The 22,120-nt window shown below is 55.6% G+C and overlaps 7 protein-coding genes across 7 annotated transcripts; 4 read left to right on the top strand and 3 right to left on the bottom strand.

The window, feature by feature from the left end:
• Positions 1 to 99: 99 nt before the first annotated feature.
• SETTUDRAFT_140637 (uncharacterized protein) lies at positions 100 to 3,094 on the top strand (the record flags this gene model as incomplete). The annotated part of the gene is made up of 1 exon (XM_008031432.1): positions 100 to 3,094. The coding sequence occupies one exon, from the start codon at positions 100 to 102 to the stop codon at positions 3,070 to 3,072; it is 2,973 nt and encodes a 990-aa protein (XP_008029623.1). The 3' UTR covers positions 3,073 to 3,094.
• Positions 3,095 to 5,763: 2,669 nt separating this feature from the next.
• Positions 5,764 to 8,153, top strand: SETTUDRAFT_22490 (uncharacterized protein; the record flags this gene model as incomplete). Its single annotated transcript, XM_008031149.1, has 2 exons — positions 5,764 to 7,006; positions 7,060 to 8,153. 2 exons carry the CDS (start codon positions 5,764 to 5,766, stop codon positions 8,151 to 8,153), a joined length of 2,337 nt encoding a protein of 778 aa, XP_008029340.1.
• Positions 8,154 to 9,129: 976 nt separating this feature from the next.
• SETTUDRAFT_140630 (uncharacterized protein) lies at positions 9,130 to 10,664 on the top strand (the record flags this gene model as incomplete). The annotated part of the gene is made up of 2 exons (XM_008031431.1): positions 9,130 to 9,207; positions 9,333 to 10,664. The coding sequence occupies exons 1-2, from the start codon at positions 9,142 to 9,144 to the stop codon at positions 10,662 to 10,664; spliced, it is 1,398 nt and encodes a 465-aa protein (XP_008029622.1). The 5' UTR covers positions 9,130 to 9,141.
• A 345-nt stretch (positions 10,665 to 11,009) lies between these two features.
• On the bottom strand, positions 11,010 to 12,725 carry SETTUDRAFT_43457 (uncharacterized protein; the record flags this gene model as incomplete). The annotated part of the gene is made up of 2 exons (XM_008031303.1): positions 11,350 to 12,725; positions 11,010 to 11,053 (listed from the first exon to the last, which is right to left on the bottom strand). Exons 1-2 carry the CDS (start codon positions 12,578 to 12,580, stop codon positions 11,010 to 11,012), a joined length of 1,275 nt encoding a protein of 424 aa, XP_008029494.1. The 5' UTR covers positions 12,581 to 12,725.
• A 2,041-nt stretch (positions 12,726 to 14,766) lies between these two features.
• SETTUDRAFT_96734 (uncharacterized protein) lies at positions 14,767 to 15,808 on the bottom strand (the record flags this gene model as incomplete). The annotated part of the gene is made up of 2 exons (XM_008031430.1): positions 14,767 to 15,450; positions 15,494 to 15,808. 2 exons carry the CDS (start codon positions 15,806 to 15,808, stop codon positions 14,767 to 14,769), a joined length of 999 nt encoding a protein of 332 aa, XP_008029621.1.
• A 492-nt stretch (positions 15,809 to 16,300) lies between these two features.
• Positions 16,301 to 18,399, bottom strand: SETTUDRAFT_165023 (uncharacterized protein). Its single transcript, XM_008031429.1, has 3 exons — positions 17,553 to 18,399; positions 16,611 to 17,502; positions 16,301 to 16,564 (listed from the first exon to the last, which is right to left on the bottom strand). Exons 1-3 carry the CDS (start codon positions 18,141 to 18,143, stop codon positions 16,491 to 16,493), a joined length of 1,557 nt encoding a protein of 518 aa, XP_008029620.1. The 5' UTR covers positions 18,144 to 18,399; the 3' UTR covers positions 16,301 to 16,490.
• A 374-nt stretch (positions 18,400 to 18,773) lies between these two features.
• Positions 18,774 to 21,680, top strand: SETTUDRAFT_140618 (uncharacterized protein; the record flags this gene model as incomplete). The annotated part of the gene is made up of 3 exons (XM_008031428.1): positions 18,774 to 19,044; positions 19,147 to 21,397; positions 21,468 to 21,680. The coding sequence occupies 3 exons, from the start codon at positions 18,774 to 18,776 to the stop codon at positions 21,586 to 21,588; spliced, it is 2,643 nt and encodes an 880-aa protein (XP_008029619.1). The 3' UTR covers positions 21,589 to 21,680.
• Between the last annotated feature and the right edge of the window lie 440 nt (positions 21,681 to 22,120).

Below are 22,120 nucleotides of genomic sequence, written 5' to 3'. Positions count from 1 at the left end.
CGGAACTGGAGAGAGCACTTCGTCATGATGCTAGTCGGAAAAAGTCAAGACGATGGCGCCGACACGCAGTCACCCTCACCTCCCCTCCGCCACCCCTCAATGAGCACTGCGCACACATGCTTTCGCAGCGCCCTCACACAGGCATTCCGGACAAACTCCCGTGGCGTCGCTGTGTCGTCTTCGGTGGCCGCCTTCCTCGTTCCGACCCTCGCCAGACGTCCCAAACGCTCCTTTGCAACTGGACAATGCCGTTCAAGCCATGCGCAGCCGTCGGTTGATCTCACCAATCCAAATTCCGGGGACGGAAATGCTTCGCCCAGTCCGCCAAATCCCCACGGGCATAGCACGGCGCGACAATTCGTCCCACCGCAAAAGGCTCGGGGCGATGTAAAGGCATGGCTTGCTGCCATTGAGTCGTTTCTCCCAAGCCACCTGCGGCAGGAGCCGTCGAGTGATGCCGAGATTCCCATAAACTCGCTCAAGCTTGCTCATGTTCTCAACAAAGCCCAGGCTTCGTCGATAGATATCCTCAGCCATCTTGGGCTCGTCGAGGGGCGATGGCAGGCTGTGGTTTGGATGGTCAAGAAACTTACCGAGGACGAACAACACTCCATCAACGCGGCGGTTCAGAGTGAACAGTATGCAAATGTCATGTGGCGGGGGAAGGAGAATCGGAGTATGAAGGACCTGACGGAGAGCCCTCTTTTCCTCCAGCGGAACCTTCCCCTACGGAAACCAAAGCTCACGCTGGACGCGACAACATCAACCCCGGACTCGATCAGATACGAGAATGTCAAAATCAAAAGAGCCTTGGGACAGCTGTGGAGGAGCTTGGGACATATGATATTGGCAGCCGCAGAGCAAGACAATGCTGGGCAGGATGCCATCATGCAGCATGTCTTGCAGGTGATTGCATATTTGCATCACAAGGGATTCATTCCCGACTCGGTCTATACATATCGCCCCCACGAAGACAAGCATGCGTTGCAGCAGCCTCCTACTATCCATATGCTATCGTCGCAAATTCTGACGGCGCTCTCGGATGCGACATGGAAGGCGCACGAGGCTTCTGTCAAGACGGCAAAAGAACGGGCCAACGCGCAGTACTTGTTTGGGCACGAAATACCTGGATCGCGCTACAAGGCACACATCACGGAAGTGGCGCCAGAGCTGTGGCTGGAGCTTGTGCTATGGTCATGTCTACACGGGGGCTGGGTGCTGGATGGGGCTGCGATACTGCAGCAACTCGCAGACAAGCAAGGAGAGCACAGCTGGGCACTGATTAGCTGGCGAGAGATTATGGAAAAGGAACGACAGAGCGCACCAGCGCCGTCGAGATCGTGGAGCCTTCTCCCGATGAACGAGAATGCATCTGCAAGGGCCGAAGACCGGGCACGAACACGCAAGACCATCAGCGGCGAGGTGGTTACGGTGTTTGTGGATGGACTGGTCAACCAGATGCGACTGGGAGTGGGATATCGAGGAGCGGATCCCGAACAGCTGGTTGCCTCGATCAAACGACTAAAGGAGCTTCTCGACGCAAACAACCTGAGCCTTGGATCGATGGCGTGGGACTCGATCATGGCGCGGCTGGTCGAGTCTGGGGGCTTTGTGCCGGAGAAGCGGCCTGAGATGCTGCTGCACATCTTTCAGCTTGCTCCGGGCTTCGGAGCTGAAGTGGGCACAGCCAATGCGCCTAATGCGACAAGTACCGAAATTCCCTACTTTTTCGAGCCGACGACGCTGCCGCTGAGCTTGCTGCACCGGACGATGCGAGCATTCATTAGAAACGGCGACATTGACGGCGCGATGAAGACACTAGCACTGCTTCAAAGACACACGGACGACAACAAGCAAAAGTCTGTGCAGCAGTTTTTTAGTTTCCTCAAGAACCGCCCGCAGCTACGAAAGGATGAGCCTTTTACCAGCAGGCAGCCACCGGTCAGCTTCCCCGCGTTTGACACGAAGCTGCCGGTGAGTCTTCTCGCGCAGCTTCTAGACCTGGCGACCGAATGCAAGCTGTTTGACCTGGGCCGATGGCTGCTCTTTTCAGAAGACTTGGACGGCCCGCTGATAAGCCCGGCGCTGTATGGACACCGCAACATATCGGCATCGATTGTCCGGTTTGGCACTTTGGCCGGGGAAAATGACGTGGTGCTCAAGGTCGTCAAAAAGGCCGCGGCATGGAACGAAAAGCACCAGCAGCAGCGCATGCCGGCCGAGATTTTGATTGCGCTGCTCTGCTGCCAGATGAAGCTCCGGCGATGGGAGGCGGTTGAGGGCATGCAGAAATATGTTGAGGAGACGGCAACGTTTAGGCCGCGGCCGATTATCATATCAACGTTTGTGGCGGAGCTTCTTCGGACGTCGAGCGAGGCTGAAGAGTCGAGAGTGCAGGCCCAAGAGGCGTTTAGCGGGCTGCTGTTTGCGTGGGAACGCATGCTTCTGCAGAACATGCGCGAGGAGCTCAACAGCGCGCTGTGCATCCTGTCGACGGTCGACGACGAGTGGAAGCAGTTTTGCTCGCGCTTCTTGGCGTTTTCGTGGCGCCAAGCCATCAGTCTCTCTACAGACGACTTCAACCGGGTGCTGGGCGGTGTGCTCGACGGGTACGGCAGCGTCCGGGGCAGGGCAACGGTGGAACAGTGGTGCTATCAAGGACCCAAGCAGTTTGAGCCATACAGAGCGCCCGGGGGCCTGGCCAGGATGGCCAAGTACCGTGTGACCAAAGGTGAGCAATACGAGGATCGTCCCGGCGATATTGAGCTTGTCCAGGCATCTGGAGCGCGGGTGGTGCTGCAGGGACGGATCCACGCCAACCGCCAGACGATTTGGGCCATTGTCCGAAAGGTGCAAGAGGAAGTGGTCATCAATCAAGGAGGTGGCGAAGCTCTGGCAGAGGCCGCGCGTACCGAGGTTGTTGATACGGTGCGGTGGGCAGCGCGGGTGCTTTACTGCTTGGGGGTCGACTACGACGACATTGTGGGCGATCTAGGCAGTCTGGCGGAGCTGGCTGGGCTGGAGGGTCGGGCGGCACGTGAGAGGGAATTGGAGGCAGAGGCAGCGTGGTAATGGCATGGCGGTGGTGGTGGTGGTGGTAGAGGGCGCCGTTTTCGGCCGCTTGGGGCTAGCGTACCAGGCTTTTTGAGCTGCAGGCAATTGCGTAATGAGAGGCTTTAGGCACCCGTGGCAGTATGAGTGTGAGTGGATCGTGTGTGTTTAAGCGCGGTGCCGCATTGACTGGATTGGCGGGGGCTGTGACTGGCCTTGGTGGGTGAATGGAGGGGCAGCCCAGTGCCAGTGCCAGTGCCAGTGAGTGGTGATGCGGACTCTCTCTCTCTTTTTTGTCCAAACCCTGGATGTGTTCATGGTGTTTGGGTCTCCACAGCTCGGGCTCCACTTGGGGACCGACGCAAACAAGACTCACACTCAGACCAAGAGTCGGCGACGTTTTGCCACGGGCCAGACCAAGCCGTGGTGGTGTTGCAGTTGTGTGCAGACGGGTCGAGGTGGAGATGGGGTCGAGGCCAACGTGAAAGCAGAAAAGTGGCCTCATGAAAAAGCAAGCTGCGGTACTTGGTGAGGTGAGGCGGGAGGGCAATGGGCCAATGGGAGGCAAGCGCTGCAAGTGTTTAAAGGCGACGGCCGCGGGCCAATGGCGCGGGCAAGTGGGCGCGTTATGACACGTTGAGCATTTGAAGCAGGAGCGAAGCAGAAGTGGAAGCAGCACCAAGAGGAAAGCGGGGCAAGGTAGCCGATGCCACCAATGTTGTGCATGCAAGCCACCCCCACCAGCCAAGGGGGGGGGGGGCAGGGGGCCCGCCCACAACCACTAGGCCTGAAAAAAAATAAAATAAAAAAAATAAGGTCAGCCTCGCACCACACACGCAGAGAGCCATTGAGGGGGAGAGGGAGGGGGTGAAGGAGAAGAAGAAGAAGAAGGAAAAAAAAGTCTGGGGCTGACATTGAGTGAAGGTGTGTTTTTTTTTCCACGCGCCCAATTATACGAATGATGACGATGGCGACGCTGATGATGATGGATGCATGCATGGCTGGAAGCAAGTGCAAGCAAGCAGCAGCAGCAGCAATTGAGGCTCTCGCCGGCTAGTAGCGACGACGAAAGCAACCTCTCACATGGGAGGGCATCACGATAGCTGCCAGTGCTGCTGCAGGCCTCAGACGTGAGATTTGGGTGCAAACTCTAAATGGGGGGGGTGGTCTGGGCTAGGCGAGCCTGTCGTATGTTGGGCGCGCGCGCGCACATCCGCGCATCCATGATGCGACGGCAATGTAGGTGTAGGTAGGTATGTTGGGTGTTGGGTGCTGGGTGCTGGGGGAGGGGGGGGAGAGTGAGGGGGCTACGTCTCCAAGGCCTTCACCGCTTCTTTTCGCCTTGGGGGGCTGCTGCGTGCGTATCGATAGACGCAAGACGCAGACGCAGACGCATCTGGAGGGGCAGAGTGGCAGTGGCAGAAATGGTGCCGGGCGACGTCAAGTGTGCTCCAGGAATATTTTTGGGGAGGGGCAGGCCCGCCGACACTACCATGCGGACATACTAGACGATTGCTTGCCATTGCTAGTGCCGCGCCTATTGCCATGGCTGGTGCGGTGCGTTGCTGTGGATTGCTCTCCTGCTCTGTCTGTCTGTCTGTCTGTAATGTGCTGCTCTGCTGTTTTGCCGCAGGGAGAGTGTCTGCGTTGCTGGCGGCTGCAGCCAATCAGCGCCCGGCATTAGCAGCCTTCAGCCCCGTGTTGCCTCATCGCTGCGCGCGCGTCCACGTTAGTCGCAGTGGGGCCCTTTCGGCGAGAAAACCAAAATTTCCCAGCAGTCTTCCCACAGTGAGAGCGAGGGGCTCGCCAACACCGCCAGAGAGAGAGAGAGAGAGAGAGAGACAGGACAACCAGGCTGCACACACACACACTCACTCACACATTCACACACATGTCCATACACTCACCCCCCAATTCCGGGCCTGACCAGCGTCTCCAGCCTGCCTGGCCGTGGGCGAGCCGACAGCCCATGGAATGGAGTCATGGCTGCAGCCAGCACTAAGCCCGCGCTCGGGCCATGCGATATGTCGCTAGGGCCAAACTAAAAATTAAACATATCCTTTGCCCTCGCCCGCATCTTTTCCCTCCGCACCAGCCCAAAGACGTCAAAGTCCCCCCCAGAAGCTTACCAGGAACACACCCTACCCCCCCCCCATCCCTACACCTGATTTTCGTCGAGACAATGCCCCAGGCACGCGCTGAGCTCTAAACTCCTGGTGCAGCCCCCCGCAACCGGGCTGCATCAGCCCGACAGCTCACGGAATTTTCAATCTCTTCGACGATACCAATCCCCCCCTCCGTTCCCGGACACTGCGTGCAGTCCCCGCTGTGCTCACTCGTCCCACTCAATTGGCAATCGACCCGCCTGCGCTAGAGACTGAAAAAAAATACTTGCCAGCATTGTCCCTTGTTGACTGCTCCACGCCTGCAACATCATCGACGACTCCAAAAGGGCCCCAGCATACTTGTCAGCGCCCTTTGCACCCCTCTCTTCAGTACACCCAAACCTCACACTCGATCATACGCTATCCTCCTGCCACAACCCCCAATCCCCCTCTCTCATTGCGACCTACCTACCGCCACCCGCCCCGCATATCCTCCCCGAACCCTACACCCTTCTATCCCGCTCCACCACCACCATCATCATTTACAAAAAAAAAGAAAAGAAAAGAAAGAATCAAAGAAACTACCTTCTCGACCACATTGCCCACCATGGCGCACCCCACACACACTCGGCCGTCCATGGCCGACTTGGTAGGACATGACCAGGACCGCAGCCCTATGCACAACGCGGCCACAGATGTCCGCCGCAGCCATCAACGGTCCACCTCGCCAGACACGGTATCAGGCAGCACACACCACTCCCAAGGCCGTGGCGGGGATCAGTCGGCTACCGAGGGTGTCGCCGACGATGAAGACGATGAAGAAGACGACAGTAGCACTGCCAAAGATCTAGACTTGGACGATGAGACCGACGACGACGTCCCTGCCCGTCCCTTTCGCTTCACCAGGGGAGGCAAGGGCAAGGGCAAGCAGCCGGCTATCCGTGTCGAGCCTGTCCAAGACGACGAATCCAACGGCGATGACGAGGAGACGGCGTCGCGCGCAACGGAGCCCCCTCTCATTCCCAGCAAGCACCCCGTGAACCAACTACTGATGAGCAATAAGAAGCGCACCTTTAGTAATCTGTCGAGCACATCGGTGCTGTTTGGCGACGACTCGACGGACCAGGAGTCGTTTCCCAGGCGCAAAATGGCCCGCAAGCTGAGTAATGCGACCAGCGTGCCCCTGCTAGCATACATGGAGAATGAAGAGTCGCAGTCAAACTATGACAACGCCATTGAGAGCGACGACGAGGACTACAGTGGCGTCAACCTGGTCCCTGACGACGATGAGTCGGACTTGGAGATGATGGAGAAGCAAGAAGAGAGTTACATTCTGCAAGATGAGCAACAAGCTACTACCCTTCTCAATGAGTATCGTGATGCTCGCAGGCTCAGCCTGGACAGCTGCTTGAGCGACAACATTTTCGATGTCACTGCTCCCTTGGATGATGCTTTCATGGCGGGCCTTCCAGATTTTGGCTTCACCCCCTTCTTTGAGCTTGAGGCTGTCCCTGCGTCGCCCGTCCCCATGGCCAAGAGAAAGTTCTCGGACGGCTCTGCCAAGCGTGTGCGCTTCGATGACGATGTCCAAATGTCTGATAGTTCGAGCTCAGAGTCTTCGGAGCTCGACAGCAGTGTCTTTCCTGATCTGTTCATGGACCAGGACAAGATCCCCCCCAGCCTGCACCAGCTGCTGGAGATGGACAATGATGACGACAACGGAGACATGGCGTCGCCGCAGTCGGACATTTCGTTTTGGGACTTTGAGCAAAACGAGTCTCGCATCACCCAAGTCGATCACTCGGACGACGAGGGCGACGGGTCCTCGAGCGAGTCCAGTGGCTATGAGTGTATGGTAGTGCCCTGCGTTAACTTTGGTCCAATCACTAACGTACATTGCCAGCCGACTTGGGTGACACTACTGACGAAGAAGACTTTGGAAACGATATCCTGCCACGAACTCCCACACAAAAGCAGTCTGTCTTGCACAGGCCGTCTTCGGCGCCCGGCTCGCGCGCCGGCACGCCCAAGCCCTTTCAGCGGAGCGCTCGACCGGTTGGGCGCCAGATCCCACCCACCCGAGGCATCTTCATTCACGACGAAACCGACCAGGCCATTGCTGTCACCAATCGGGCTACCAAGGCCGTTAGCTTCTATCGTCCCCGCACAGTGCTGATTCCATGGATTCCTCTGACCGACTACCAGAGCAGCACGAGCAGCACCGTCAATAACAGTCCTAGGAACTCGATTGCTCAGATGAACGCGTCCGACAGCGAGGTCAGCAACGAAGTCTTCAACAACGGCCTCAGCACAGACATTATGCTCTCTGGTATCTTTGGGTCGGGCCCGAATGACTACATGTTTGGAAACGAAAGCGTCGGTCCTCCCGAGGCTTTCTATCCCTTCGTAAGCATATCCTCCAACGGAAACATGGGCATCGTTGACGAAGACGAGGATGGTTCTTCGAGCGACGACTACGAGGATGACATCAACATTACCGACTTTATGGACTTTGGCTCTGATGCTGATGATACGGATATTGACGATGACGATGTCGAGGACACGGATGTGCCAGCAACTCCAGCAACTTCCACTGTGGCACATGTTGGCTCGACGCCAGCTGCTCCCCAAACCGACACTCCACAGACGCGCAAGAGAACTACATCAGATGTCATGCTGGAGCACTTTGATCGCGGCGTCGTCACCGCCTTCCGCACAAACCAGAGTCGCTACCGCGATGTTGCGTCTCTGCCCTCGGATCCGGCAGCCCGAGCCTCTGTCTCCCGCCCGGTTCGCTCTGGAAAGTCGGCCGAGGCCCTGATCACACCACTGCGCAAGCGTTCGCGCTCAAACCGGGTAGCCAAGTCGCCCTTGAAGAACCACACCTCTATGAACCAGAGTTCGCCCCTGTCGGGCGTCTCAAAGGCTACAGGCCGACTACATGGCTCCGTCATGGGGTCACCGCGTGGACCACCTCGAATGGGGCGATTCTCATAAGGCATTCCTAGACACGGTTGCATTTATAGAGCATCGAGCAAGAGGAGGAAGAGGTTATACCCAGGGAGATTTGCCTACGACGTTTATGATACCCACGGCCTTTATCTTCTAGCCGTTTCCCAACGGCTATGTTGTTAGTACGAACTTGATCATGCTTTGCATGTTTTTCAAAAGTTCCCGAGCCTTTTTAGATGGCCCGGTAAAAGTTGAGGAGGGATACACAGGCTCTAGAACAGAACTGGGCATGCGGTAACGCAAGGGCTTGGTTCGGCTAGTACAGCCTAGTCGCGTCATCACGAATTTCCTTTGTTTGATTCTGAAGCGTTTGTGTTATTACTGGTTTTTTTTTTCCTTTCATCTTCGCTGCCACGTGCTTCCTTGATAGGAGTACCGGGGCTTTTTGGGATGATACCATGTGTTTTCCAACACAACCTCATGGCTTCTTGCTTCCTCCTGGCGTTTGGGTTCTACAGCTTGTCAGGCTGTTGACCTGATGGCGTTGAGGTGACGGCCGCTCACGGTGATCTCCTGTACTATGGCCTTTCTTTCTTTTCTTTCCTTCTTTTCGTCCGTCGTCTTCATCTTCTTCTGTTATTCGGTACGGAGTTCACTAGGACGGGCAACATGTCGTGTAGGATTATCAGCGTCGGTGTTTGGGCTTTATTGGAATGAACTCTTTACATGGATCTTGATGCAGTCGATATGTTGTGAGAGTGATTTCCTGCAAACCAACACAGACTATGAATACAAATGCAATTACCATGATGTAGACTACCATTCCACACGCTATCCTAATCCGACAAACACTCACTGCACATTCATCTGTGTGTCTGTGTCCGTGCTCACCTCACCCCCGGTACTGCGTCCGTGCGCAACCCAACTACTGTACATACGTCACACGTCGGCACGCGATGGCATGTGATAGATCTACATACGCGCTGGAAAGCCCCCATTCCAACACCACACACGTCCGACAGCGGCGGCGGCGATGGACCAAATCAAACAAGATGATGGTGAAAAGGACAGGGAGAGGTCAATTGCGAGCGTTGTTATTGTAAATGACCCAAGAGCCCCTACACAAGACCCAACCCCAAACAGCCCCCCGGCCCAGGGCTCCTAGCACCTTCTTCCCGCCCACACACACCCCACGCCCCCAGAACACGTGCTAACAATGTTCAGGACTCCCTGCTTCTACCTGTTCGCATAGCAACGTCGCCCGCTCTGCTCCGAACGTACCTGCGAACCGCGTTACTCATCATCACATCCACCGTGCTCTTTGGCTTCGCGGTTGTTGCCTATTCCTCCTTTTACTACGCCTACATTCCTGTCCGCGGAATCGTAGTGCCTGTATACCTGCAGTTTGACCACGGGCCTGTATCCTTGTATGGAAATGCAGCAGGGAAGCTGGCGAAATGGCCGTATGGCCTCGCCAACATACCCGGGCTGGTGCATCGGCAAAAGTACGATGTAGTTGTCGAGCTGGATGTCCCAAGGAGTGAGAACAATCTCAATGCAGGCAATTGGATGGTGGGGCTCGAGTTTCGCGGGCCCTCGACAGTCGGCCAGGGCGTAAAGCATCTGCTGGGGTGGGACGAAGAATGGAGTGTCCAGGACCACAGTCAAGGCGGTGTACCTGGTGCAACGGCAGAGAAGGTAGTAACTGAAGGCACGACGAGCGAGACGCCTACGGTACTTGCCCGGAGTAGACGCCCAGTGCTACTTACCTACCGAAGCCGTATCCTCGAAATGATATACCGCCTCACGCGCCTGCCCCTGTACCTCGTGGGCTGGCATACCGAGTCAGAGCATATCGAAATCAGCATGATGGAGTCGGTCATGTTCGAACCGGGCTATCGCAACATACCTTCTTCCCTCCGCCTCGAGCTCCGCTCAAGACTCCCAATCGAAGTCTACCGCGCCAGCGTACATATCAGTGCCCGCCTCGAAGGAATCCGATGGCTCATGTACAGGTATTGGATCACCGGTGCAATCGTAGGCATCCTAGCTTTCTGGACTATGGAAATGTGCGTGTTACTCTTTACATGGGGTCTTTTCACCCTGCTCTTCAGCAACTCCCTCTTCGCACCCGACGACAACAACAACAACAACAACGACGCCCACCCGAAAATCAAGTCTGAAAACGACCACAAGATGCCCAAACTCGAGCCCGCAGAAACAGACCCGGAAACTCCCTACAGCGATACAAGCCGCACTTTTCCCACGCTGCCCTCCCAGCGCCCGCTCTCATACACCTCGTCTTCCCCACCCAAAATCGAACCACACTCGCCTGCCCTCCGCGATATCCCGCTGCGAGAAGATGCCGAGGCTGATGATGAAGATGACGATTTTATCCTGGAAGAGCCTGTGCCTCGAACTGTGGAGAGAGAAGGCGTGTTTACGGATTCGGGCATTGGAACCAGTCTTGAGAGTGGGGTTGAGAGGGGTTTGGCGCGGAGACGCAGTGCGAGGGGGACGGGAACGGGGAGGAATGGGAGTGGTGAGGTGGGGTAGTGAATACTTTTTTTTTCTTCTGGTATCTGATATGTTGGGGTGGGGGTGGATTGGAGGAATTAGAGGAATTGGAGGAAGTAGACGCATATTTGTGGATCTGTGTGGGCGAGTGTTATAGTCATAATGTCGGGATATATCCACTCTACCTTCTGCATGGTGCAGAAGGTTACCCTTTTTGCACCACCCATAACATATGTGGATTTGTAAGTAACCTTTTTTTGGTCTCGTAATATATAGATACGTTCTTCTTAGCCTGACGCGTGTTAGGGGGTCATTTATATTTATGCTTTGATGGATATCACTTAGTCCTTTTTCTTGAATTAGCGAGGGAAGTTTATGGAATGTTTATCGTTTGTCTTTTTTGTGGTTGGAGTGGGTATTGCTGGTTTCTATGTCTCGGTCTTAGTCAGGTAGCTATTTATTTGTTTATCTACCAAGTCCTTGGATGCTGCATATGTACAAAATCGCGTGAAGAATATACTGAATGAGAAAAAAAAGACACCCCCCCCCACACCCTACAACATAGACTTCTTCGCCGCAGACGCCATGCCCATCCTAAACTTCCGCTCTATCCTCTGCTGACCCAGCCTCATATACTCATCCGCCTGCTCATCCGTAATAGGCGTCAATCCCGCCCTCACATCCATATCTTCTCTCGCCAGTGTTTTAGCCCTCACCAACACACCATTCGTAACCACGCTGTCCCGGTCCTGTACCACATGGCGACAAAAGCTCGCGAATTCCTCCCAATGCACCTGCGTCTCGGCAATGCCCTCCAGCAGCATAGCGAAGCAATGCGGCATAGCCTCGAACTCGCGCCACACAACAGGCACATTCTGCGCCACGGCACGCTGCGCCAACACGGCATCCTCATCCCGCAGCATCTCGTGGCCGACGGAGAAGAACAGCGGCGGACTCCCCGTCCAACTCTTCGCTGCCAACGGCGACACAAGCGGATGCAGCAGCGCCCCCGCCTCACAATATAAATCCGCGCGCGGCGGCTCCGCAGGCCACACGCCCTCCTCAACAGGATACTCGTGCGTCGCCAGCGCACTCGGCGCAGGCAGATAGTCAAACGCGACGGCCGACTCAATCGACGGTAGCCCGCGCGTGATATCCAGCCACGGCGACGCCAGCGCCACGCCCGCAGGTAACGGAATACTAACATTTTTCCCGTGAAACCGCACGCGGGGCACTTGTCCCGCCGGTGCCTGTCGATGCAAATGCAACAGCAGCTGCAGCAACGCAGTGCAACACGTGCCGCCCGCCGAGTCGCCCGCAAAAACTATCTCGCTCGCAGCCACAGCCTCATGCAGCGATCCCGCCGGCGGCGCCAACAACGTCAGGTACGCGGTAAACGCATCCAGGAGCGCCGCTGGAAACGCATTCTGCGGCGCCAGCCGGTACCGTACGCTGAAGACCCGGCCCCCGGTTTCGCGTGCTAATCGCCCGGTTGTTGCGCGCGTCGTCGCCGGGTCTAGGAGGTACATTGCGCCGCCGTGGAAATACAGCGTTGTGATCTTGCTTGTTGTTTCTTGCATTAGGCATTCGTACTTCTGCGCTTCGCTCACATCAGCTGGTTCGGGCGTGTTGGCGTCGGCGGCGGAACGGTAGCCCGTCCATTCTGCCGTGAGCGGGTGCGAGCCTATCTTGTGGTCCCAGTGGATGTCGTCGTACGGGTCGTAGGGTTCGCGCATTTCCTGTATGGCGTTGAAAACGGTATTTCGTACGTCATCCTCCCCTTCCTCTTCCCTTTCCCCAGATTCCCCTTTCAACACTCCCACTCCCCCAGGCACGCCAAACCGTACCTTTGCCACCCAAATCCTGCCCCTAACCCCCGGATCCCGACACGTCATCCGCTGCAGCACCGAAATCGGCGTTGGGCCCTTAGTACTATTCCCACCCGGCGCCATCATATTGCGCAGCAGCGTCACTGTAACTTCGGTTTTCAGATCCCATTTCGAACTCGTTGCTGAGAGCGCGAGCGTGTGCCACAGCGCGGTTTTAAGGAGTAAGGGGGTTTTGGGGAGGAGCAGTTTAAGAAGTGTGCTGGGATTGCTGTCCATTTGTCTGGTTTGGTGTGTGGAGGGGCGTATTGCTGGGATGAGGTTCGTCCAGAGAGAGAGAGAGAGAGAGTTCAGCAGGGATGGAGAGAGTGCGAGAGTGTGGACGAGTGTGAATCAATATCAATATCAAGATCAAGATCAAGATGAAGTGTAAAGAGTAAAGAGAAAACTAGATAGTAAAAACTACATTCTCCAAAAAAATTGCAGGCTAAAACACTTAAAACAGCAAAAATAAAAGTCTTGACGTCGCATACTCATCACACTTTCCCACTTGAGAAACTTGCCGAGGCTGTCGCTTGGACCAGCATACATGCACATGCATGCGTGCGCTATGTAGCTAGCTAGTGCGCGTGGGGGTTAGGGGGGGTTAGGGGGGGGGGTGGATATGCATATTATACGGTGAATACGGATTATCATCAAACCTGGTTCTGCGACTGGAGTCTGGGACTGGCACAAGTTACTAGTAGAGCCGAGTAGAGCCGAGTTGGGCAAAAGAGAGTGGAATATACATAACTAGTAGTGTTATATATATATATGTAGCGTGTAAGCAAAGGGGGGGGGGAGGGGGGGCAATGGTGTTCATGTGCACTACGACTAAACAACGACGAGTTGCGAAAAAAAAACAGCATAACACGATATGAGGGAAGCGAACATGATGTAATGGACAGTGCAAGTTAGAAAAGACCCATTTTGCGGACGTCAAAGAAGATCAAAAAGTGGTTAAATGCTAGCCATGTGGTATCTTTTTTTTGTTTTCCAAGTCCCCCCCCTCCCTCCCTCCCTATCCCTCGTCCTGGAAGAAGAAAGAAGAAGAAGACAAAAACGCCTGTTCACACTCAGTCCCCAGTCCCCAGTCTGCAGCCATGTTTAGAACACGCAGCGTTATCATCTGTCAAACCCACAAACCCCTTCCCCCAACCACCGCCACCACCACCACCACCACAAGTTCAAACCAGCTACACTGCAGCAGTCAAAGACAAAGGCTCATCCGATCCGCTATCCGGCTCACCAGCCGAAGTATCATGGTCACTTGTTAACGGCGGACAAGAACTGGGTGTGGAGCTATCAGACGACAGGCCATCGTGAGGAACTACATTGACGATTTCCTCGCCGAAAGAAGAGTCGTCGCGTGGAGACTGCTCGGGGGAGGCTTGGCCGCTGTGTTGGTGTTGGTGCTGGTGGTAGACAAAGTGCTCGGCGTCGGGTGAAGAGTCACCTGGTGAGTGCTCGGTTGAGTCTTTACTGGAAAGAGCGTGTTGGTATGCGTCTTGTTCGACTTCTGTTGAAGAGCCTTCTAGGAATTCCGAGGGTGACTCTTCATTAGGTGAGACGTTGGCATCTGCGTCTTGTGGTTCCTTGGCTGGAGAGTTCGCTGGAGAGTGCTTGGGTGACTCGGATGAATGACCGTGTTGATATGCATCTTGCTCAGCCTCGGAAGACTGTTCAGCCGAAGACTCATAAGACTGCTCAGGTGAAACCCCTCCATGAAACTGCTCAGCTTCAGTTGATGACTCGCGAGATGGCTCCTCGGCTGAAGACTCATAAGACTGCCCAGCCTCATGTGAAGACTCCTGATAAAACTGACCAGTCTCAGTTGAAGATTCGCGAGATTGCTCCTCCGCTGAAGATTCGTGAGACAGCTCAACCTCCATTGAAGACCCATGAGACCACTCATCCTGATGTACGACTACACAAAACTGCCCTCCTTCAGTTGAAGACTCGCCAGACTGCTCAACATCAATTGAAGACTGGCACCACCGCTCCGGAGACTCCCGAGACTGATCCTCCTCAGCCGAAGACTCATGAAACTGCCCGGCTCCGGTGGAGGATTCGCGAGACTGGTCGACTTGAATTGCAGACTCGTACGACCGCTCCTCAGACCCGCGAGACTGATCAACCTCAATCGAGGACTCATAAGATCGCTCCTCAGACTCGCGAGACTGTTCAATCTCAATCTCAGATCCATAAGACCGCTCGGCCCCAGGCTCGCACGACCGCTCAGCCTCCGCTAAATTGGCAGACTGCTCAGTTGACTGCTAGCCATCCAACTCGCCCTCTTCGCTGCCTCTTTCAGTCGCATTGCCGTCTCCCGTGCCGTTAGCAGGTTGACTCTGGTTCGTCGTCTGGACGCCCTCCATACTCCTAGGTGTGTCTCCAAAGTCGATACCATCATCGGGTGTTCTAAGCCCGGCGTACATGCTAGGCTCGCCATCTTTGTCGGGAGTCTTTTCGTATAGATCGGCCATCAGGTTGCATGCTCGGCGGATATCGCGCAGCTGCACATGTTGTATCTCCCACCAGGGCTTGCCCTCGTCGTCACTCAACTCGACCTCGGCCATGCGCGCACCCGCATATAGTGAGGCTGCAGCAATTGTTCTTGACGTGAACAGCAGGCACATTTGCGTCGATGTCGAGTCGGAGAGAAAAGCCCATGCAGAGTTGCGCAGCTTCTTGTTATGTTCAACCCCATAGTACTTCATCATGTCGTACATGGTCTTGTATGGTGATTCGACATTGAGATCAAAGCACAGGGCCTCGAGTAAAACATCCTCGCTGTACAGGATAGTGTCGCGCCATTTCCAAAAGTCTTTTGTTTGCTCATCGACAAGCTTGTTGGGGTCTTTGAGCGCAACTCGGACGCATGATACCACGAGCTCTTTCATCTTGCGACAGTTCTCCTCGACCTTGGTAGCGAGGAATAGCGCGGTTGCGGCGATTTGCTAATCATGTCAGATGTGCTCGGTTGCGTGACTTTAAACTCACATAATGATGCAGCGGTTTGTAACCGGGTCGGGCCTTCAGGCTCATCCGCATCAGATAGCGGTTGAAGAAAACAGCAGCCGTGCTGAGTGTCGTTTGCGGGAGTTTGAGCATCATGCCGACCTGGAGAATGAAGCCTACACCTTTCCGCCTCAGGGTGCGCTCCTCTTCGGCAGGCATGCCATCCGTGATGGACGGGGCTAGAAGTAGCTCTTCCTCGGTGAATATCCACTGCATTTCGGCCTCGACTACAGCGGGAGGCGGCGGTCGCGGAGGCTCACGCTGCGGCGGTACCGCACCGGCAGTGGTCGAGACCATGGCCACAGGCTTGTGAGTAGAGATAAAATGTTGCGCAAGTCGTGGATCAATGTGAAGCGCGCGACGGTGGGAGTTTCGGAGATGGCTGGATAAGGGATGGGACGGATGGCCGAGCGAGCGGTGTAGAGAGCGCAGATGGGGGCTGGACTGAAGAGTTGATAAGACGCGCAGGGTGGCCGCTACCAGAAAGCTGTCGTGGGTGAAGGCGCAGTTGTGGTTGTGGAAGCAGAAGCTCGAGTGCTGCAAGGGCCAGCGGGTCTCTTCCGCGGCGAAGGCAGGGATTAGCGCCAAGCCCAGGCCTCTGGTTCGCCTCTCCTCTCCGCCTGTCCCGAAAGCTTAACGTCTCTCCAGACAGCATGGTGCGAAACACTCTGAGCTAGCTTCAAGGCACATCACTCAAGCAGCGTTTCAAGTCACTCGGAACCCCGACATCAGCATCAGCATCAGCATCAGCAACATGTCAGCACGTAACTGGGAAGCAAAAATTAACTTTTGCAGGATTCATTGTACCCCATCTGTTATACAACCCAGAGCCCAGAACCATTTTCCAGCCGTCATGGCACAAACCGCAAGTACAATTAATAATACTGTAAAGAGCAAACATATGAAAGACGCGGGTAGCCGACCCAGATCATATTCTCCTCCAACCAGAGGCGCCCTGTAATGCTACAAATCATCGAGTTTACGTGGTGTAGAAAGCTTCAAAGAGATAGATGACACCAAAAATGAGGAAGGCAATTGCGCCGCCAAGAGTGACTGTCAAATGTTAGACTTGCCTGAGAAGAGCGTGGGGTTGTCTTACCATTGCGCATGCTAATACGACCAGCGATGGCACGGCCGCCAATGACTGCACCTGCAGTACATAGACCGTGTCCGACTACAGCGCCGGCAGTGACCCACCAATAGTCTGAACCAGCCGCCATGGCGACTGTGGCAATCTGGCTGCGGTCACCCCACTCGCCAAGGAACGTCATAACGAATGTCTGGACCCACGCGGGGCTGAGAAGGAGAGAAAAGAGGTTGTTCACCGCACCCATTGTGCCGGACATGGAGCCGCCTCGTGGCGACGGCATGCGGTCAGGCGAGCTAGAAGGGCTTCGAGCAGGTGCGGGTAGTCGCGAGTTGGATCGTGAGCGTCGTGCACCGCGGCCAGACTCGAGAGCATAGGGAGACATGGAGGCTTTGCGGCGGCCCTGGTGTCGTGCAAGCTGCTCCTTCTCCTCCAATTCCTGCTCCACCTCGCGCATCTCTTCACCGACACCCTCGTCTGGGCTCATGGCGAGGCCTTCCTTGATGAGCTTGAAGCCAAAGACGAGAAACAGCGCGGCGGCCGCAAAATGCGTAAAGCGCTCAGAGAGGAGCGCTGGGACGGCGTGGCCCATGACGGCAGAAAGCACCGTCATGACAACCAGGGCCGAGAAGGCGGCGGAGAAGACAAGCAGGCGCGGGTGTCGCATAGCCATGAGCGCAGCCACGAGGAATGTCTTGTCTCCGATTTCCGAGAAGATGATCATGGTAAAGGCCAGGACACAGGAGTGGAAGGGTTGTACGACGCCCGAGTCGACATCTCCGCCGGCCATCAGCGAGGGTCTCTTGGATGACGACGCAGTTGTATCCAGGGGATCCTTGTTGGAAATCGAGTTGGGGACGGGGTGCGGTATGTCGTGGGGGGTATTAGGGAGGTCGGTGGGTTTCTGCAGATGAATTAGCATCATGTCGTCCTTGTAGCCACGGTTGAGCCTACCTCGAGTCCGCCGGCACCGAGTTTGCGTGTCGAAGTTGCCGACTCGACGGCGCCGCCACTCAACTGCTTCTGGTCTTGCGGGTGAGGAGGCGCCTCCTTGGGCGACTCGGGAACCTGCTCCATCTTTGTGCCCGTCTTTTCCTCATGCGCCGTGCGCTCCTTGTCCTTTGCCGAGATGCCGCCCTCGGTGCCTTTGCTGCCCGTGGCCAGTTTGCGCTCGGGATCCTGCATGACGCTCTTGTCGCCATCCAGCACATTGTCCACCAGGATGGTGCTCGAGGCCTTTGGCTTCTTGGCCGTCCCTAGATCCTCGACGACATTCGGAGCCTTGCTGTGAGACTTGGGCGTGTCGTCGACATAGGGCCCGGCGTGGGGCTTTCCGTCCAGGCCATCAACAGGCGCATCTTTGGTGCCTTTGGCCGTGGTGGACGACGCGAGCGAGTCCGGGAGAGCAGTGGCGTCGGGGTAGGCGGCGGCAGCAGCGCGCAGGGACTTGTCGTCTTTGGTGTCGAGCGGGATGGACGCAGCGAAGACATGGAGAGCGGGCAGGAGAAGCAGCAGGGCCCGCGGACCAGGCTGTCGTAATCTCATGGTGAGGGTAATGGAAGTGCGAGCAGCGATCAATGGGTCGTCGGTGGCAAATGGAAGCGTCCCGGGACACTTGGCGATGATGCAGGGAGCGACGAGAAGAAGAAGAGGTGTTGCGAACGAGCGTGGAGCTGCGAAGGGGGCTGTTGAAGAAACGGAGCCAGAAGAAGCACGCCTTGGCAATTGGGCGGATGCCAGCTGAGTGTCCCTGGGATGGCCTGCAGAGGGTCCACGTATTATATTTGGGTGCATACGCAAGCACTAGTTTAGGGGGGTCGAGGGGAAGGAGAGTTTGTTTTCAGGTTTGTCAGTGGAGCCTGGAGCAGAGCGGAAACCTCCATTGGAATGCCGTAGTGCCGTCTCGACCTCAAACGCCTCGTATGCACGTCTTTCCTCGACCTGCCTGGCCCCTTCCCCGTGCTGCCAGCTGAGCGCCGCCCTAAGCCACGACGGGCTACCGCCGCGCCCGCTTAGTCAGCCGCCGTCGCGCACCTCGCCCCAAGTAAACAAGCTTGGCCTCGACCTCGACTGCACCGCCCGCATCCCTCTTCCCTCTTCCCTCTGTCGCCTCGCTGAGCACCGCCCGTCGCATGCCCCGCCTGCCCAGACAACGCGCCCCTGGAAACTGCTGCAATGGCTGACCGCAGAAGCGTGCGGTCTGCAAGCCGCCGCAACACGCCTACCCCACAACCGCCCTCCAAGCCTCCCGCCCACCTGGGACGCGCATCGCGAGCGCGCAGCTTGCGTAGTGCAAGTCGCGAAGTCGACGGCTTTGTCGAGATCCAGAAGCCCGCCCGCCGAACCACCCGCCAGGCGAGCATCACCAGTGTAAACTATGAAAGTGAGCATGAGACCAAGCAGGCGCGTCGCACAGAGCGCAACCCCGCAAACGACGCGTTGGGAGGTCAGTAGCCATTTTGCGATGCACTAGTCACCCACATGTCCGGCACCAACGCGAACCAATTGCCTACCGCTCGACTCTCCCACGCTGATGAATGTGCACCAGACCTCACCGTTGTAGAAGAAATAGACACGCAGATCGACCTCGACGATGAACGCCCACGCACGCCCGAGCCCACGCACCCCGAAATTCCCGTCTCCTTCCGCTCGCCCGGGGCTGTGTCTGAGATGTCCGGAACCACTGCGATTTCGTCGTTTAGCATGGCTGAGGCCGAGTTCCTGGAATCCAAGTTTATCGTAAAGCACATGCGCAAGCTATGCGACGCGGCCGAGGAGTTCTTGGAGCACATTGCGCCCAGCAGTGCGACTATGCGGGACGACTTGAAAAACATACAGGAGATGCAGAAGCCGGGCTCCGCCTATTCCGAGGACTACCTTGATTACGAGATTGAGCTGCATGTGCATCTGAAGCACTTTAAGAGCGAAGATCACAACTACATTCATGCCCGCGCGCTTCACCGCGCACTCTTTGGCACAAACGAGCAGCCTGTCGCGTCACAAACTGGCCTGGACCTGATACTGTATCTGGCCAACTTGCTCGTCTTTGCAAAGCAAATGATTTATTCCGACCGAGACCACAAAACCATGTGGGATGTGCTGCGACAGCTGGACAATACCTTTCCTGCGCAATTCATGCGTTCACTTCAACTCGATGGACAGCCCTCGGTTACAGGCGAAAGCGCCTTGTACCGAGAGACGTTTGAACTTGCACTGGAGCTGCGCACTCAGCTGGCGATATTGGTGCTGCAAAAATCAGTCGACAACCCCGATTTCAATCCGGATGCCATGGTTAGCGAGATTTTCTTTCGTTCTGAGCTCTCGCAAGCTGTCGATGGCTCTCTCATCCGTGGCTGGAATATTGCGGCACTGGGAGGCGACGACTCTCCACTACCCCAGGAACTTCAAAAGAAAGTCGTGGCGCGCCTGAACAAGATTCGAGAGTTTTTTCCAACGGACAAGGAGTCGCTGGAGCGTGGCGAGCTCATTGACCTGGAAGGATTGCGAAGCAGTTTTCCGTGGGAACCAACCATTCTTCGCCTGCTAGCCTGGGTGCGTCTTCGGCGCAAGGAGTTGCTTTTCCTGATTGAAGAACGTGGCGGAGCAGCAACCATTGCGCGCAACATCAAGCGGTTTTACGAGGAACCATCGTCTATGATTGAACAAGCAGAAGCTTCTATGATGCCCCACGAGTCACCACGGAGGAAGCGGACGTCATTTGGACGAGATAGGCGACGCAGCAGTCGCAAATTTGATCCCAACGCAGCAGTAGATTTTCGTACCATTGATGTGCTCAAGGCAAAGGAACGTGACTCTGTAAATTTGGAAGTGGATTCCCAAGAAGAGCAGGATAGTGAGCCTGTCGAGCAGGCAGCCGAAGAGCAGCCGTCAAAAACCCAATTGCAAGATGACGAGCAACCAGCGGTGGAAGCTGATGAACAGCAAGCAGAAGAGGAGCAAGTTGAGGAACAACAAGTGGCAGTGCAGCCAGCAGAGCAATCAGGAGAAGAGCAAGGGGACAAATCACAAGCAAAAGAGCTTGTTGAGGAAGAGGACGAGGCTGAAGCACCCACCGCGTCTGGCAAGCCACAAAGCTCGGCAGAATTACTCAAAATGATGAAAGCAGTGTCGAAGCCGCAAAAAGAAAATCGACCAGTATCGATATTTGAACGGCAGGCCAATGCGCAGCGTGTCGAGTTTGGAGATGGATTCGACGAGACACAGCCCACGCCTGGGCCGTCAAATACGGACAAAGGAAAGCAGCCTGCAGCTTCATCACGTAAACGATCACGACCCATGGACGACGATTCCGACTCTGATGCATTCGAAAGTGAAGACCGAGGACACCGTGTCCCAGAACGACGACGCAAGGCCCCCGTGGCAAAGAAAGTGCGTATCGACTCTTCATCTAGCGTGCCACCAAGTTACCAGCCTCGACGCCCAACTCAGGAGACCCAACGCCCACCTGAAGCTGAGTCGGAGACTGAACCAGAAGAGTCAGTTTCTGAGACAGAGGCCCCAGACATGACGGAAGAAATCCCCTCGTCCAACTACCAAGCACAACGTCAACTTGCACAGGAAAACCAATCGCTCAACGCATCTACGCATCGCAATGAGCGAAAACCGCGCCGAGGATGGACGCCCGAGGCAGAAGATGCATTGTGCGAATACATGCGCATGTTCCCAGCAAAGTACTCTGCGATTCTGAAATACGACGAAAGCAATGGGAATTTCCTCCAAGGCCGTACCCAAGTCAATCTGAAGGACAAGGTGAGGAACATGGCACTCAACATGATCAAGTAAGCTTCTCAATGTTTCCATGTCAAGGCCATGTGTGGAGGAAGATGGATATGCTAACAAAACGGGTAGGTCTGGAACAGGACTCCGACCAGGCTTTGAGAACATCGTGCATCCAAAGGAGAAGCATGGCATGGCGTTGGTGGCGAGCGGATGGCGCATGCGAGATGACGGCCAATGGGTACGTAGGTGAGTAGGGCATGAGCGAGTGGTTATGTATTTGATGAGCTCTCATGCGGGGGATGTTTGTTGTCTTGTTGTTTTTTTTTATTCTGCTGATTATTCTTGATACCCATGAAGCCCGGCTTGGCGTAGAAATTCCAACATGATGTTTTTTTTGGGGGGGGGGCTCTCCTTTAGGGGGTCTTTCTTTCTCACGACTAAAACAGATAACGTACTACACCAGTGAGGCGGCCAAACCAGTGAGCCGGCCACTTTTTCTTGGCACTGCGAACACCATGTACAAACAATTAAATTACTTAACACTACAAACTAATCCTTCGTATAAGATACTTGCATTAGATTTAGAATCTTCTACTATATCTTTTTGGCACGTACCAGCGTTGTGCCTAGTCTTACCGCAGTTGCCACAGCGCCGTTGACCTAGTTAGGTGTAACGATGTTACAACTTCGCCAAGTATTGAGCCAATCCCAGAGCCGGATCGGAGGAAGTACCTGCCGCCCTTCATCAGCCATTCGCCCGAGGTCGGATCCGAATTCGGACC

The sequence above is a fragment of the Exserohilum turcica genome (genome assembly GCF_000359705.1).
Source record: "Exserohilum turcica Et28A unplaced genomic scaffold SETTUscaffold_6, whole genome shotgun sequence".
Lineage (NCBI taxonomy): Eukaryota > Fungi > Ascomycota > Dothideomycetes > Pleosporales > Pleosporaceae > Exserohilum > Exserohilum turcicum.
Note: the sequence above shows the minus strand (reverse complement) of the source record. Positions and strands in the feature narration are given on the sequence as shown.